The 16,895-nt window shown below is 34.9% G+C and overlaps 2 protein-coding genes and 1 pseudogene across 4 annotated transcripts; all 3 read right to left on the bottom strand.

Moving 5' to 3' along the window:
* Window positions 1-725: 725 nt before the first annotated feature.
* LOC130944063 (uncharacterized) lies at window positions 726-4,664 on the bottom strand. Of its 3 annotated transcripts, none has more exons than XM_057872199.1 (6): window positions 4,395-4,664; window positions 4,142-4,293; window positions 2,786-3,030; window positions 1,939-2,026; window positions 1,358-1,424; window positions 726-1,018 (listed from the first exon to the last, which is right to left on the bottom strand). In XM_057872199.1, exons 2-6 carry the CDS (start codon window positions 4,195-4,197, stop codon window positions 965-967), a joined length of 510 nt encoding a protein of 169 aa, XP_057728182.1. In that variant the 5' UTR covers window positions 4,198-4,293; window positions 4,395-4,664; the 3' UTR covers window positions 726-964. The 3 variants fall into 3 exon arrangements, with proteins under 3 accessions (XP_057728182.1, XP_057728183.1, XP_057728184.1); XM_057872200.1 differs by having other exon boundaries at window positions 2,786-3,035; window positions 4,395-4,661; XM_057872201.1 differs by lacking the exon at window positions 4,395-4,664 and having other exon boundaries at window positions 2,786-3,035; window positions 4,142-4,380.
* Window positions 4,665-5,609: 945 nt separating this feature from the next.
* LOC130944118 (phospholipase D alpha 1-like) lies at window positions 5,610-16,165 on the bottom strand (annotated as a pseudogene).
* LOC130944117 (uncharacterized) lies at window positions 11,255-14,038 on the bottom strand. Its single transcript, XM_057872283.1, has one exon. The coding sequence runs from the start codon at window positions 13,918-13,920 to the stop codon at window positions 11,296-11,298; it is 2,625 nt and encodes an 874-aa protein (XP_057728266.1). The 5' UTR covers window positions 13,921-14,038; the 3' UTR covers window positions 11,255-11,295.
* Window positions 16,166-16,895: the final 730 nt, after the last annotated feature.

Raw genomic sequence — 16,895 nt, 5'->3', positions numbered from 1 at the left:
GAATCTCAATGTAATAAAATTTTCTAAGAGATAAAAATGTCGGACACAATTTATTAAGGACCTATTTGAGTATATGTTCTTATATTCTCCTATCCCCTTATTGTTCCTTCATCTCTCCTTTGTTCTTGTTCAGGTGCTAGTTATGGGAATGATATCTTTAATTTGATCATAACTGGATTTAGAATATCTGTGTTTCTTCGAAAACAAACTTAGTCTAATATTCCATTGTCTACTCGCCTGCTTCAAACCATACAGAGACCTTTTCGACTTGCACAATGTACCTTTGGGAGCTACAAGACCTTGAGAAACTCGCATATAAACCTCTTCTAATAACTCACCATGCAAAAAAATAGTATTAACATTTAAGTGATAGAGAATAAAAGTCTCCAGAATTGTCATTTTAACGATCGAAATAGTTATATTCCACTATTTGAGTGCATCTTTATACTACAAGTCGAGCTTTGTATCTTTCAATAATACCGTCGTAATTAAATTAAATTTCCCTTTGTATCTGAATTTACCTCAATGATTTTGCATGATTACTTGTAGATGCAACTTAAGACGAATTATTACTCGATCTAAATTGAGTTTGCTATAAGATCCTAATCTAATTGTGTAATTTGTGTATCAATTTCATGCTCTATTTGTGAATGTGATGTATATGGCTGTGCAATGTGCATATACATGAGCAATTGATTCCAAAACAAGACATGCCCTTTTGTGCCTTAAGAAAAAAGACATCTCATGGTTAGACATATTAAGCTAGTGTTTCAAAAAAATAGTTCTCTAAACTAAAAAAATTTATACAAATAATGTGATCCGACATAGAAAGAGAAACACCACAAATTTATACAATTATACAGAATGATCATATGAACAAATTCTACCTAATCACCTATATCTTGCAAACTATTAGCAGAATACTGCTACTATTGATAACAACAAAGGAACATATTTTCCCTGCTCAGTCATATAGACCCTCTAGCTCCCAAATATCAGTTAGAAAGTCAACCATTTCCTGCCAAGTATAATGCTGTAACAGTTAGGGGAAAGTAATGCATTCCCTAAAAGATTTGTGACATTAATTTAGTTTTTGAAAACTACATGCGACATCTATTTCGTCCTTTCTTTTCATGGGCTTATTTGATGTCACATTTAATTTCAGAGACTAAATTGACGTTATAAATCTTCTAGAACTAAACTAATGTTGCACTATTTTTTCTAGAGTAAGTTGATGTTACAAATCTTTTGGAGATTAAACTGATGTTATGTGTATCTTTGAAGATCCAATTAGGTAGTTTAGTCTAAATGTAAAAATACACACAAAATTTAATGAACCTAGTGTGCAAGAACTTACTCCCAAGGTAATTCGTTGGGGGAAAGGCTTGTCGGTTCCAAGGAGATTCTCATAGGTTGCATTCCAACTGTGAAACATGAACTCTAAGAGTTAAAGCATAATCAAAACATCCTAAAAAATACAACCGAAATAACTTTAATTCGAATTCTATAGCTAAGAACGACCAATCACAAATTCAAACTTTCAGGCCTCTTCACCAATGCTGTTGTAGCCAATCATCCATGCATTTTGTTTTGTTTCTATTAATTTATCTTTTTACTTATACAAAGGATTGTTATTGCAACAAACAAAATCCCCACCCTTCAATAAAATTTAAGAAAAAGAAACGCAGGAAGGTCTCTTTGATTTTTGTATCATAGTGTGGTGGAAAAGGAGAGAAACAAGCAGAGGCTGCACATGTCTGGAACAGAATATATGCAGTCATATTATCAGCTTCTTGCATAGGGGAATATGATATATGCTTCTTCTATTATATAGTCCTAGCTTCCTTATCTAACTAATGGGATACCAGATCCGAACACATTCGTTTTGTAGCCTAAGCACTTGAGCTTTCCTTCAAAAGGGTTAATTTTTATATTTACCTTAATCTGGGTTCTCCAACTTGTTTCCGCCTTTGCTGCCTTAGATTTCCAACCCAATGTCGCCTCATCTGGTTCCAGAGAAGAAGACCTGCATCCACCAAACTTTAATATTGTCAAGATAACCAGTTTCATAGATCTGCAGGAAAATGCAAAACAAATAAAATAAAGTAATACAACATCCTATAAAATGGAAAAAAAAGGGAAATTCAAAACTAATTCCGTAAGTAGAAATTACATCTTCACATGATGTAATTCTCGTGAATAAGCGAAATTAAAGGAAACATTGAAGTGCGGAGAGGCAATAAAAAGGTATCTATTTTAGTGACAGGTTTTATAAAAGTTGGATGATCCTATTTGATCAAATACCCAGCAAAAAACCTACTATCTTTCTTACATTACTTTGTCTCGGAACAAGCTCAAGTTTTCTGTCGATGATGGTGACAATACTTTGACAGTCCCTCGAAAGTAGAGGGGTTTGATCTAAAAGTTACATGAAAATATGAAGAAACTTTGCACTTGGCAAAATATATAAAAAAGTTCAACGGAATTATCATTTGAACAAGATTGTTTTCAGTAGCAGAGAAAAAGGCTACTAGTCCATCTAGTCTCCTGTTTACCTTAGTCCAGATGTACATCATAAGGTATACTCTCTTCAGTTTCATAAGATCTGCTCAACATTAATAACTAATAACACTGTCACCTCCTATGAATACCATAGCAAGGGGAAAGGGTAGAGCGATTTCATCATCTTAACCCATACACTTCACACACACCCCCTCTATCCAAGAACTTAGATTAGCAACAACGACCTTATGCTTGATATATAGGCACATGTTAGTAAACATACCATGATTGACAAATTCAGGATGATCGTTCGCAAGGGCAGCGCTATTTTGAGGATCTAAGGATATGCCAATTGATGAGGCACTCCTCTGGGACCGAAGTGCATATTCGATGTCAATAGTGCTGCTGCTCCAGAAATCTTCTGATCTGCTGTCTTTCCTTGCAGCTTGGTCATGAGGTATTAGTCCTACGGATGCCTCGTCCACCAAAAGAATTGCTGGCATTTTTGTGAAGTGTCCAAGGCAACCTCTGTTCTGTTACAAAAGACATACATCCACAAGTGTGATTAACACCAATGACGAACTATATATTGTCTACTAACTTGAACAAAAGAAGAAAAAGGTGTTGATGATTAAGAATTGCAGGCACAAATCATAATTCCAAGTGCAAAATAAATTCTGACATTAGATCTTACACATTTACTATAATTTAAAGTAAAATGAAAATAAAACTGAGAGATGTAATAGCCTACTTTCTGGATAAGTTGAGAACTTTGTTACTTTGAAATTCTATATATATATATATATATATATATATATATATATATATATATATATATATATTTGCACAATTTCTTAGGTCAATTAGCATGCTGCAGAGATACAAACTTCTTATAACTTTTGTCTTTCTACATTGCAATATAAAAGATGTTGCCAATTTCAGTTTTTTTTTCTTCTTTTTTTCTATTTACAGATCAAACCCCCAAGAGATGCTTAAATATAGCATGTTGACTATTCTCTTTTCCTACTTTATCAAACCCCAAAAGGCAGTTATGATCACAATACTGTGTTGCAGTGCCACTGAATTGGCATCAAAGCAGGGATTGAGGCCTTTATGTATGCATTTTCCTGCAACTTTCTGAATCGTTGCGCAATGGCAATTTTAAACCATCCATCACTCAAACAGGTAACTTCCAGATTTATCAGATCTGATGCTTGCTTAGCATGCAAGCAAGTACAAGCAAATATTTCCCTGAAATACTATCCAGAATATTCTACAGTCTAAACTATCCAAGAAAGCATAAAATTTGCAAAGCAAACAGAAGCACATGAAATTTTTAATCTCCTGAAAATCAAGAACTACAAAAAACAGCACATAATTAGTTCCATTATATCCCTCTAAGATAAGAGAATTCTAGATCTACAAAACACAATTTCTGAACTGATACAAACTAAAATTAAATCTTTTTTTTTTTTAAAGTTTCTCCATTGAAGTGGATTTCATTTATGATTTAGTCAAATCGGGTAGAAACATATGATTTCAGCCAAAACTGATAAAATGACAAAAACTCAATCTCTTTCTTGTTTTTCTCTGCCACAAAAGAAACAAAGAAAGAATGAAAGAGAAACAGAGAACTCACCCCATACACGCCAGAAATTCACAAAGCCAAGATGGAAGATATCTACAGAGTTGCATTTACAAAATCCAAATGCAGAAACAGAAAGAGAGAGACAGAGAGATCTGTCACCTAAGATCCTAAAACCCTAATATGGAGAAACAAAATTTAGCACCCTGCATGCAAAAAATTCAACACCGTTTATAAAATAAAATAAAATAAAAATTCAACAAATAAATGCGAAAATTGTTTCTTTTTTTTTTGGGTAAGAACTTACACTGTTGTTCTTCTTTCCCCAAATTGTTTTATATAAAGGTTTGGCCTTTGGCCTTGTTTTCATTTTTCTCAACAGCCAAAGGATTTTTGATCCTCTTTGGTTAACAAATATTGGATAAGATCAATCAAATTTAGTGCCCCAAGGTTGGAAATTAAAGTTGGATTCAGAACCCCAATAACCTTTTTTCTTTTTCTTTTTTTTTTAATTTCTTTTTTGTTTGTCTTTTTTTTTAATTAATTAAATGGATAAACAAAATGAAGCATGTGCTACTTGAATTGAAACTTGAAATTAGTTACTAGTATATTATATTATTTGGAAGGCAGATTGAGATTACTATTAAAAATTTCATTTTCTGAAATTTTATTTTATTTTATTTGTCTTCTTTTTTCCCCTCAAATATGAAGTTCATTGTCATTTTCATAAAGCATTGCTGGAACAAACTATTCATTAAGATTTAAGACTTATCTTTAGCTGAGTAGGCTGAGAGAACTACTTGACTATGATATATCATCTATTAGTCAAGATAAAAAAAATAAAAATGAAAAATAAAAAACTCCTTCAAACTTCAATGTATAGGAGAATGTATAAATAAATAAATAAATAAACAAAAAAAATGTTAAAAGTCCAGCAAAATTTATTTCTTTTTAACCAATAACTAATTAATAATATTTAAAATGTTAGTTTTGTTGAATTGCTAACTAAATGAATGGAGCTTATGATTAAAAATACTGGACAAAAATAATAAATTTTGTTAAGTTTTTATTTTTTTTTTCTGTAAACAATTTATTATGAACGAACTATTTTATATTTGGAAATTATGGAGTGTAGGAAAGCCATGCACAAAAGATGGAAAAACTAAAAAATTTATTATGTTAAATAGTCACTTTATCATTCTTAAATAATTCTAGTATGATTTACCACTTAACTTTAACTCTTAATTTTTATTTTAAAATTGTGTTATATTGTTATTCGGAATAGAAATTAACTTCTACTTCCATTTGGTAAAAATATAGTGAGAGATTCTTATATACAAGTTTCAACCCAACACATTACAAAGATATAACAATAAATCAAATAATATACAACAATAAATCAAATAATCAATCATCAATAATGTATATACATAGATACACAAGTAATTAATTGCATTGTTTAACTTTCTAAACATAATCACACCATGGTAATAATTAGTTAATTAAAGAAAAATAAGTAATGACACTAGTACTAGTTAGGTGGTGAGAATTGGTGGAAGGTAATCTGATTTTGTACCAAGAATCTTAGCATTGGTATCAGGAAAATGTTCAAACCCTTGAAGTGTTGTTATGGTTCCATTGTTGGATACCTCAATAGGGTACTTCATGAGATGGTGAAAGGGTCTTTTCTCATCAAAATTCTCCTTTGAATATATGTCCCAATTTGTGTCAGCAAGATTGTTCACAAGCTTGATGCATTCCAAACTCTCTGGATTGTCTAACAAGATTCTTTTGTCTTTTGTGTCACCAAGGTGTTCATGCCATAATGAAAGCCTGAAACCATAGATTTGACCCTTTGGTTGCTTATTATTTGATGCTAAGTGGTATGGTTGGAATGCACCCATTGCAATTTCACTGTCTCTTGCACCATCCATTGATCTTTGGTTTATGTTTGCTGAACCAATGATTATGTATTCATCATCAACTGCATCATGCAAAAGTTGCAAGAATGAATCTTCATCATTATCTCAAAAACAAGGATATAACTATGGGAGAATAGAAATGATTTTTGTACCCTAAATCTTCATACACTATATGGACAATAATTTTATTGTTCTTAGATTTTGATGTGATTTTTACTTCAAAATCTTAATTCTTAGTTTCCATACCTAGATTGTATTTATATTTTATAATAATCTAAATATTTTGTACTAATACCAATACTTTTAAAAAATAATATTAAATATTCCAATATTTAGTTTCTGGCTATACTATTGCAAGCCTCACATCGTTTAAGGATAAGATTTTTAGATGGTTTATAAGTGCAAGACATTTTTAATTTTTAAACCTACTTAATCTCAATTCTAATATATTAAAGTATACTCAATTCAATATTAAGAAAATTTTATGGTGCCTATCAATTGTTGCCTAATTTATTTTTTGTAATAAATTTAGAATTTTTAAAAATAATATATTTTTATATCTTTTAAATTAAATATTAATTTTTAACCCTTTTTAACAAATAGACACCATTTTTTAGGAACCATACCATTCACCTCAATATCATTAGACCATCCACATACAAACGTTCACATTCCGGTCCATTCAATCTCAATTCTAATACATACTTATTTTATTGCATTCAAATTTTGGCAAGAACTCTACTTCAATAGCCAAATTATGTATTATACCGAATTTTTTATTTTTAACATTGGAGTAGTAGTGGTGTTTTTTTTAAATATGGATTGTTGGGGTGTTATACTTAAACGTGGGATCGTTTAATTAGAGAAGCAAAAATCGGACCGTCCGATTTATTAGAGGTGTAGAAATCGGACCGTCCGATTTGTAGAGGTACAGAAATCGGACCGTCCGATTTGTGGGAGCTGCAGAAATCGAACCGTCCGATTTGTAGAGGTGCAGAAATCGGACCGTCCGATTTGTGGAAGGTGCAGAAATCGGACCGTCCGATTTGTGGGAGGTACACAAATCGGACCGTCCGATTTGTGGTAAAAAAAAAATAAAAATTTTAAGGTACAGAAATCGGACCCTCCGATTCCTATACTTCCACAGTTTTGGAAAACACCAAAAATTACAATGTTAAGGTATATCACCACTTCTACTTCCATAACAAAAAAAATTAGCCTATTATACCTTTAGATTTTAGTGTCTTTTAAATACAAATATTTTGATACTAAATTAACATTATTCATCTCTCTATTCCCTTGAGATTATTCAAAACTATTTTTAAGGTAGCGTTTGGTGGAGAGACAGAGACGGAAATATTGTGATTGAGAGACAAAGACTAAGACAGAAATTGAAATAAATTTTAGTATTCTGTTTGGTGTAAAATGAGAGACAGAAATTGAAACAAGAATGAAACTCTAATTTAATTTGCACAAAGGATAAAATTGAAATTAATTAATTGAAATGAGGGTATTTTAGGTATAAAATATTATTAAAGTTTCAGTCTCTATCTCTAAAAATTGTAGTCCCTTATGTCTCTACTTTTTGGAGGAACTGAAATTTTGGAGACAGAGATAGAAATTTTAGTACCAGTCTCTAAACCAACAAATATAATACTCCGTCTCAATACTTCAAAACAAACGCTACCTAAATGTATTAGTGAATTTAAAAAATAAAAGCAAAGCAAACAACAAAAAGCAAAACCAAATAGGGAGCATTATAAATCAGCAAAAGGCAGAAAAAGTTGGAATAGTAGACACTGGAAAACATGAGGGAAAACAAATAGAAAGAGATTTTTGAATGTGTTACCTATCATCATCTTGGCATGAACATAGATCATGAATCTCCTGGCCTTTTGTGCTCTACTATAATCAGTGCCAGGCTCAGGTGCCTCAGCCGGCGAATACTCCCCGGCTCGCCTCGCCTCGCGGTTTCCAAGGCAGAAGAATGTCAAGTAGTCCCTAGGATGTGCTTTAATTCTCTTCCTTCTAATGGCTTCAGCAATATCAGCATACATCATCTCCATTGTCCTCCTCTGCCAATCCAATATTGCTTGAACCGAGCCACTCTCCGGCACTCCTTCCGGCCACATTGGAATCACAACATAGACTGAAAACCTCTCCCCTGCTTCAATCTTGCTAACAATCTTCAAAGAAAGTTCTTTTGGTATAAGATGCAAAGCATTAATATCCTCAACTTTTATGTCAGATGATTTCCAACCATATGAACTCCCTAGAAAGTACTGATTCTCAATGTAGATGAAATTCTTCGCTCGACGAATCGCGTTGATGTATGCATCTTGAATGCTTCTATCAATGATGTTATCTTTTCCACTAACAAGACCTCTTTCAGAAGCTTCCTCTGGATCTTCAGGGAATCCTGAAGCAGCACCACCATCAATAGACCTAAACACTTGAACATTCCAACCCTCTTCATCATTGAACTTCGCCGAGGTTGCTTGAGGCACAAGAAAATCATCTAGCATGCTAGAAGAGAATAGGAGAATCTTCCCAACTTGCTTCTCCCACCTCTGCTGAAAGTTCTGCATAACATCCCATGCTACCGGCCCTTCTAGCTTGCAATGAATGTCATGCCATGGCTCTCTCGGACCGCCTTTCTTTATGGAAGCGCCAGGGAAATTCGGCTGATGGAAATCATCATGGTGGACATTGTTCAAAGTGGAAAACAAAGGATGTTCCTGAGTATCATATCTTCCATCACATAGATCAATTCCACCAATGAAACTCACTACGCTTCGCTTCTTCCATTCTCCCTCGACTTGGCCATCAAGAATCACACTCTTCTGATGATGAGTGAACATTGTTGAAATCTCAAAACCTTGAACAATGCTTCTTCCATCGTCCGGATTCCTCGGACACAAGATGCAATGGACATCTGTGTCCTTAAAGTACTGTTCTGTTTCTTGATCATGTGTTGCCATCAAACCATCTTTCTTGAAATCCGGAACAGAAGTTCTATCATCCCAAACAAGCATTAGAACCTTGACACCTTCATTTGCTTTCTTTTTAAGAAGCTCACCAAGTTTGATACTTGAATTCCCTTGGTTTTGATCCCTAACCAAACTTATCTCAGTGTAAACAGACCAACCAGTTATGTAAATGAAATGCTTAGCATCAATTATTGCATTGTAGATATCTTTCCAGCATCTTGCAGGCTCAGCGCGATCGGCCGCGAAAAATTGTCCTGGACATGTGCATCTTGGTAGAGAGTAACTTTGCAGCCAGATTTTTGGTTGAAGAAGGTGTGTGGAACTCCTTGAAACTGTGGACTCTTTAGTCCTTGAGACCAATTTGAATCATTCTTGACATCAAAATATTGAATTCTAACATGGATTTTAGAGCTACCTGCATTTGCATTTGTTGAAGGAATGAATTAGTTCATTAATTGTATTAACTACCATTTATGTTATAGAATATATAAGAATGTTCTGTTATAACAAAATAACTTAATTTCAACTATTATATCTCTGCATTTGAATATAATTTACATTAATATATAGTAACAATTCAAAGATGTACCAAAATCTCATGATTACAGTTTAAAGAGAATAGAAGGAGGGAAGTGCCAAAAGAACCAAACTTAAAAAATTTAAAAACGCAACAAAAATGTCCAAAAAGAGTAAGTGGCAAACGACTTTTGTATTTGATAAACCGTTTATATATTAGATCCAAAATTTTATAGAAATATTTAGATAACTATTTAAAAAATACACACAAAAAATCGGATAAAATTTTGATCTCTATAATTTTTTTTATTTTTTAAAAGTATTATTGGTTGTTGACAAAAAACCACAAAAAAAATATATACTTAGCAAAAATTAACCAAATTTTAAGAATAAAAATACATTATTTGTTTAATCTACTTGCAAAAAACGGCATCAAAATTCAATTTCTAAAGTATTTTTTGAGAATACATATTTAGTGTTTTGCATTTTTGTCGCTTTTTAAAATTATCGGAGGGCATTTCTGTCGATAACAAAATTCGAGTGCATTTTTGTTGGTTTACCCAAATCATAACAGAATTCAATTTTTCAAAAACCAAGAACAAATTAAATCAAAGACTAAGTATGTGTGATGTATAACCTTGTATAGGATGATGCTGTTCATCAAGTATTTCAGCCCAAGTATCAACAATGTTGCCATTAATGAGTTGTTCAACTGGGACATAAGCTCTTCCAATTAGGGTTGCCCCAATAGGGTTATCTTGTTTGACAGTGAATATAATGTGTGAGATCAAGTGTGCACAATATATGTGAAACTTCTCATTCCAATGTGGATTTGTTGGTTGATCATCTATCATTCTTGTTCTCCCAACCCTTGCCTTATCTAAATCAACTGTTGCATATAGACCCAATGGAAGAACCTGCATGATAATGTATTCACATGTTGGGAACTAGAACTTTTGAAGGTGAATTCTAATGCACATGAATGAAGAAAATGAATTGTGTTGCTTGGAAAATAACAAACATATTTAGGGTAAAAAACCATAATAAGCCAACTGGCTCAAGAAATTACGTAAATACGCCAAAGCGAAAATCGTTTCAGCAATAAGCCAGATCGTATTTTTATATAATTCGAACCAGGTTGGTTCGAACTCTATTTGTTAGTAAATCGAACCAGGTTAGTTCGAATTAGGGTTTTTTGTTTGTTAGTAATTCGAACCAGCCTGGTTCGAATTAGGAATGAAGGTAATTCGAACCAAGGTGGTTCGAATTATAGAGAGAGAATGTGTGCATGTAATTCGAACCAGGCTGGTTCGAATTACACCAATCATAGTTCGAACCAGGCCGGTTCGAACTATGTGTGAGACTGACTAAGCTGTGTATCTATGGACGAGGCATATCGGAATCAGCCAAAGAGATGCGGCCTATGTCGCCAACCCGGACACAGTTCAATAAGAGAAAATAAACGCTAAACTGTTTCAAGATTCATTGATCATACAAAATGAATGTCCAGAACACAAATTAAAAAAAAACATAGGTAAACAGACTATAACATAACAAAAAAAGTACAAACCAGGATCATACATACATGATTGAACTTTAAAGAAAAAAAATACATAATTAAAAAAGCCATATTCGTTACTACTCACAACAATCAAACTAAAAGTCATGTGCGCTAATGTAAATAATACTTACACTAACAACATGGGATATAATCTAAATAACTCTAAGACTAGCAAGATGCGCACTAATGTAGATAATGCTAACACTAACAACATGCATACTAACGGTGTCCTGTCTGAGACGAGCCTCCAACCTGTGGGCAACTACGTCGCGTGTGTCCGGGTTGGCGACATAGGCCGCACCTCTTTGGCCGATTCGGATCCGCCTCGTCCATATTCGTCCGTATCCTAGTGGATCTAGGACGACCCTCTCTGGCACGCCTCATGGCAGGGTCTGGAATCACCGTGGGCCCGTCGTAAGGTGGCCAGAAGCCCTCCAGGATGGGAGGTGTGAATCCCATCCGATACACATTGAAGACCGAGCTAATCTGATAGACGCTGTGAACGTAAGAGGTCCAGGTGACCCGTGAGTATGCACAGCACGCAAGTGCGTGCTGACACGGGAAATGAAGAGCCTGGAAGTACCCGCAGTCACATGTCCGAGAGGCAAGTGATACTCTGTAAGTACCCAAGGAGAAAGAACCAGTCGGAGTAGTCTCTGCTACAGTGAACTCGGAGTTATCCCGGTCATACAGCGTCACCGTGAAGCACCTGGCCGTCTTCATGTTGGCCTCAATACACTTCACCAAATGCTGACTGAATTGTTGTCCTGTTCCCATCTGGGCCTCAGCCTCTCTCCCCTTGCGAACAAACAGTTCCGCAAGCCTACAATATGTTGCCTTCACCAGGGATGCTACAGGGAGATTTCTGACCCCCTTCAGGATAGAGTTCACACACTCGGAGATGTTCGTCGTCATGTGACCGAATCTCCGCCCCTCATCACGATGCTGAGTCCACAACGAGTAATCAATCCGGTTCGCCCACTCACACATCGCCGGATCTTCAGATCGCAGGATATCAAACCAGTAATCAAATTCAACCTCGGTCTTCGCATACGCCGCGTTCACTAGTAGCCTCCTAGCGTCTTTGCCCTTGAAGGTTAGGGCAAAATTAGCCGCTACGTGTCGTATGCAGAATGCACGGTACGCAGATGGCGGTAGCCAACCGCCGTCAGGGGCCTCAAGCGCAGCCTTGATGCCGTTGTGCCTGTCCGATATAACCAGCAGACCGGGCTGCGGGGTCACGTGCTGTCGAAGGTGTGAGAGAAAGAATGTCCAGGATTCCGCATTCTCACCCTCTACTAGTGCGAATGCCACAGGTAGAATGTTGGAGTTCCCATCCTGTGCAATCGCGATGAGCAACGTTCCCCCATACTTCCCATACAAATGTGTGCCGTCAATGCTGATTAGCGGCTTGCAATGACGGAATGCCTCGATGCAGGGCGGGAAAGTCCAGAAAAGTCTGTGGAAGTACGCTTGAGATTCGTCCACCTGTCCTCCAACTCGAACCGGGCTCGTCTTCAGGACCACAACACTCCCAGGCATCGTCAGCTGGACACCCAAGACCCACCTAGGCAGGTCGTTGTAGGACTCATCCCAGTCACCGTATATGAGGGCAATAGATTTCTGCTTCGCCATCCAAACCCTCCGGTAAGTCGGCCTAAAACCAAAGTGCGCTGCCGTGGCGTTCAGGAGCACCTTGATGCTCACGGATGCATCGGCCCTAACCATTGGCATAATGAAAGCCGAAATCACATGATAATCCAAACTCCTGTGGTCACTAGAGATGGATGTGGCCAGGCAAGTGTGAGGTCCATTGTACCGTTTGACCTCCCAAATGCCCTTGCGCTTCCGGAGACTCAGTCGAATCAACCATGTGCACCCATTCCCAAACTCGGAACACTTGCCCACATACCGGCGGTGATCCGACTCCACCACCTTGTACTGTACCCCTCGCCGGATGCTGTAAGTCTTCACACTTAAAAGGGCCTCATCTTTATCCTGGAATTGCTGACCAACCTGGAACTCTGTCAGACCAGTAGTCCCTTCCGCATCTCTAGCTCCGAATCCAACAGCGTGCCCTAAAACCCCCTCATGTCTCATGGCGTCCAAGTCCAACGAGGAAAAATGTGGTGGATACTGCTGTGTGCCAGAGCTAGAACCACCTACCTCCAATGCAGGCCCAGTCGCTCCAACATCATCAGCGCTATCATCGTCAATCATATCCGGCTCGACGTCATCCTCGTCTTCATCGTCCAAAAAACCGTCTCCTACGCCAACAGGTGCAACTCCCACTAAAGCGTTCGGCAAATTTTCCCTTTCCACTACCTCGTCGCCTTCGGTGGCATTGAGGTCAACAGCGAAAGATGGGGAGGCGACATGTTGGACCACTGGTTCGTACACAGGGACGGACGAGGAAGCAACGGCAGGCCGGGAACTAGAACCTGCTGCATTCGCTATAGTGTTCGTATTCCTGTTCGAACCGCCGGAGCTGGATACAACATCAACCAGCCGGGCCAACAACTCTGGTGTCCTCACCTCCGGAAATTGCCGCCGACAGAGAAACATTACTTGCAAGTCCGCATCATTATTAATCGTGAAGCAATCATACTTCACCGTATTCTGTAGCACCGTGACTGGAATGCGATAGAAAAACTTCTTTACCCGCTTCGCACCCTCCAGACCAAGCTTCATTAGTACAGCGCTAACAAGGTCGTCGTAACTCGTCGTAGATGTTATGACAATACATAGAGGATTCTTATCTGTGAACTTTACTCCGGAACGAGTTTTTCTATTAACAGATCCTCTGTGGTGCACCAAAACAACAAAACTCTCCTCACTAGCCATCCTACTCCCTCTAATGAGAGTAACTCACGTTTGGAACCATATATATACAGTCAGTCTCACACATAGTTCGAACCGGCCTGGTTCGAACTATGATTGGTGTAATTCGAACCAGCCTGGTTCGAATTACATGCACACATTCTCTCTCTATAATTCGAACCACCTTGGTTCGAATTACCTTCATTCCTAATTCGAACCAGGCTGGTTCGAATTACTAACAAACAAAAAACCCTAATTCGAACTAACCTGGTTCGATTTACTAACAAATAGAGTTCGAACCAACCTGGTTCGAATTATATAAAAATACGATCTGGCTTATTGCTGAAACGATTTTCGCTTTGGCGTATTTACGTAATTTCTTGAGCCAGTTGGCTTATTATGGTTTTTTATTATGTGTATAAATATGAGCTAGAAGACTTATGTTTATCTAGTATTTTTATCATATAAATTAAATTATTTTTTATTTTTTTATAATACTGTTATTATCGACGGTTTATACTGTTACTATAATTATTTTAATATTACCAACGGTTCAAACCGTCATCAATTTACACAGACACTTTTACTAATAGTTACCAACGCCTTCACCAATTACCATTGATAAGGCCGTTGGTGAAATTAAATTTTCTTGTAGTGAACATTTTATACATCGTGCCAACACTCATTTTATCATTTTAAATTTTTGATAAATTCAATTTTAACATCCAAATTCTCATTTTTCACGTTTAAATTAGGTGGAGTGTCAATAAATACTCATTTTCAAATATATAAATCATACAAATGAAAATGAAATATCAAACAAATATCTTGAACGAAAAGAGATATACAAGTGAATAATGTTAAGATACCTCTGGTTGACATTGGCACAGAAAAATGTTCCTGAGTTGAGTAAGACATTTCTTCCCCAGGTTTGCACTTATGCCCTTGGTTCCAAAATTTTTAGAAGCATGAATAAACAGAAACAGAACAATAAGAAGAATTCAGAAATGTCAATTACTTTCTATAGGATGGAAATTAAATCTTGTGTCTAGTGGTAATTAATTATTATATTTTGAAGAGCATTGTAATAATTATCATAGAAACATGCTCCTTTACAAGAAAAACTTATGATTCCTAAACAGCCTAATTGAAATCAAATATGAAATAAGTCAAATTTTTTATATATGTAACATTACTAAAGATCACATGTATATATAAAAAATTAGTCATTGAATCAATTATCTGTGTATAATATATGTTAAAATACAAAATATACATTAAAAATATTTGAAAAACAACACAGGAATTTATACATAATACACAAATACATTCTAAAGAATTCATTGTTTATCAATCTAAATATCCGAAGAAAAGAAAAAAAATCTCTATTTAGAATGATTTAAGATTAGAAGTAAAAGAAAGAAAAAAGGAAACAAATTGAGTCACCTTAGGATTTTGCAGGTTGTCAATCTCATATATACTCACATCTAGCTTCCCATGCAGCAAATGCACCATTTTTTTTTTTACCACGCTTTTGCTGTTTAAAAAAAAAAAAAAGAAAACATGAGGAATATGAATAAAAAGATTCAAAGATATATCGAGTTTTCTCAGCATAATACTATGAAACAACTGGAATCCATTAATGACATGTGATAATAATTTGACAACAATAACCACTAGTCCTGCATTATTCTTCTTTTTGGTAAAGTTGGCTGCACATGCCAGTAGATGTCCAATTTCATTTTTCAGATTATAAGTATAATTTAATTTAATTAGTTTTGAGATTACATTTTGTGATTTAATTTTTTAGTTCCTCACTACAATCTTGAAAGGTAATTAAATTAAATCATAGCATATAATTTTTACACTAAATTGAACATTTTAAAAGGTAAAATAATAATAATAATAATAATCCATGCTTATAGTCTAAAATAAATAAAGTAAAACTTTACTAAATAATATTAACAACTATTCCTATAAATTTTTCTACTAGGTAAGAATTGGCTATATGAATAAGATAATAAAAACTTTTAGAAAACAAAAATTTTTATCCAAAAATTGTCAAAACTTATTATTTTCGACTTTATTTAATGTATTTTATAATAAATAAATATTAAATAAGATAAATTTAAACTATTTATTGAACTTTTTTTTCTAATATTATCGAAAAGATAATTAATTAGAATCATTGATGGGGTGGTGATAATAGAAAAGGAAAATTTTTGTACTGAGAGTACTTACAGAATGAAGATAAGGCTAATGTTGGGGAAATGTTGATGAAGCTACATGGTTTAATTTAGATAGGTACATTTATATTTATATGTATAGAGGAAGAATCAGATACACGTTTTGTCTTAATTCACAAGTAAGAGATATGTGGATGTGTATATGAAAACTGAAGTTGTTGAATAAATTCTCCCCTTAGATTTCAAGAAAGGTGTATTCTATTACAAGGGAGATGCCTAAGTTTCTATAGAATCTTCTATCACTTTAATTTGGAGGAAGTCCACAGTGTTGTGAAGATTTTTGTTGTAACTTTGAAGTAGAACTTTGGTAAAGGATATGCCTACTTGGAAAAGAGAATTCTTTGCATTATTTTTTCATTTAATTTTTATCCACACTTTGTTTCCTATACAATTTATCCTCCAAACTTTTAAAATGTTTATACCTGGTAGGTACCGAGGTAGGTAGGGGAAGAGAATAAAAGTCGAAAGCAATAATACTTTATATTCAACTTATAAATGAAACATATAGAAAATTAACTATACTAAACTATGGCAGGCTTAATTAGTAGTCATATAAAAATTTTTGAATAAATATTCAAATTGGTTATCAAAGAATTTTAGATAAAATGTTATGATTTTTTATAGATTTTAAAATTATTTTCATTAGACAAATTGATATTTTTATCCTTTTTAATCTAATTTTATTATAAAATAATTAAATCTTCAAAAAATATACTCTAAAATAAATTAGTCCCTTCTTAAAATATAAAACAC

The sequence above is a fragment of the Arachis stenosperma genome, chromosome 8 (genome assembly GCF_014773155.1).
Source record: "Arachis stenosperma cultivar V10309 chromosome 8, arast.V10309.gnm1.PFL2, whole genome shotgun sequence".
Classification (NCBI taxonomy): domain Eukaryota; kingdom Viridiplantae; phylum Streptophyta; class Magnoliopsida; order Fabales; family Fabaceae; genus Arachis; species Arachis stenosperma.
Note: the sequence above shows the minus strand (reverse complement) of the source record. Positions and strands in the feature narration are given on the sequence as shown.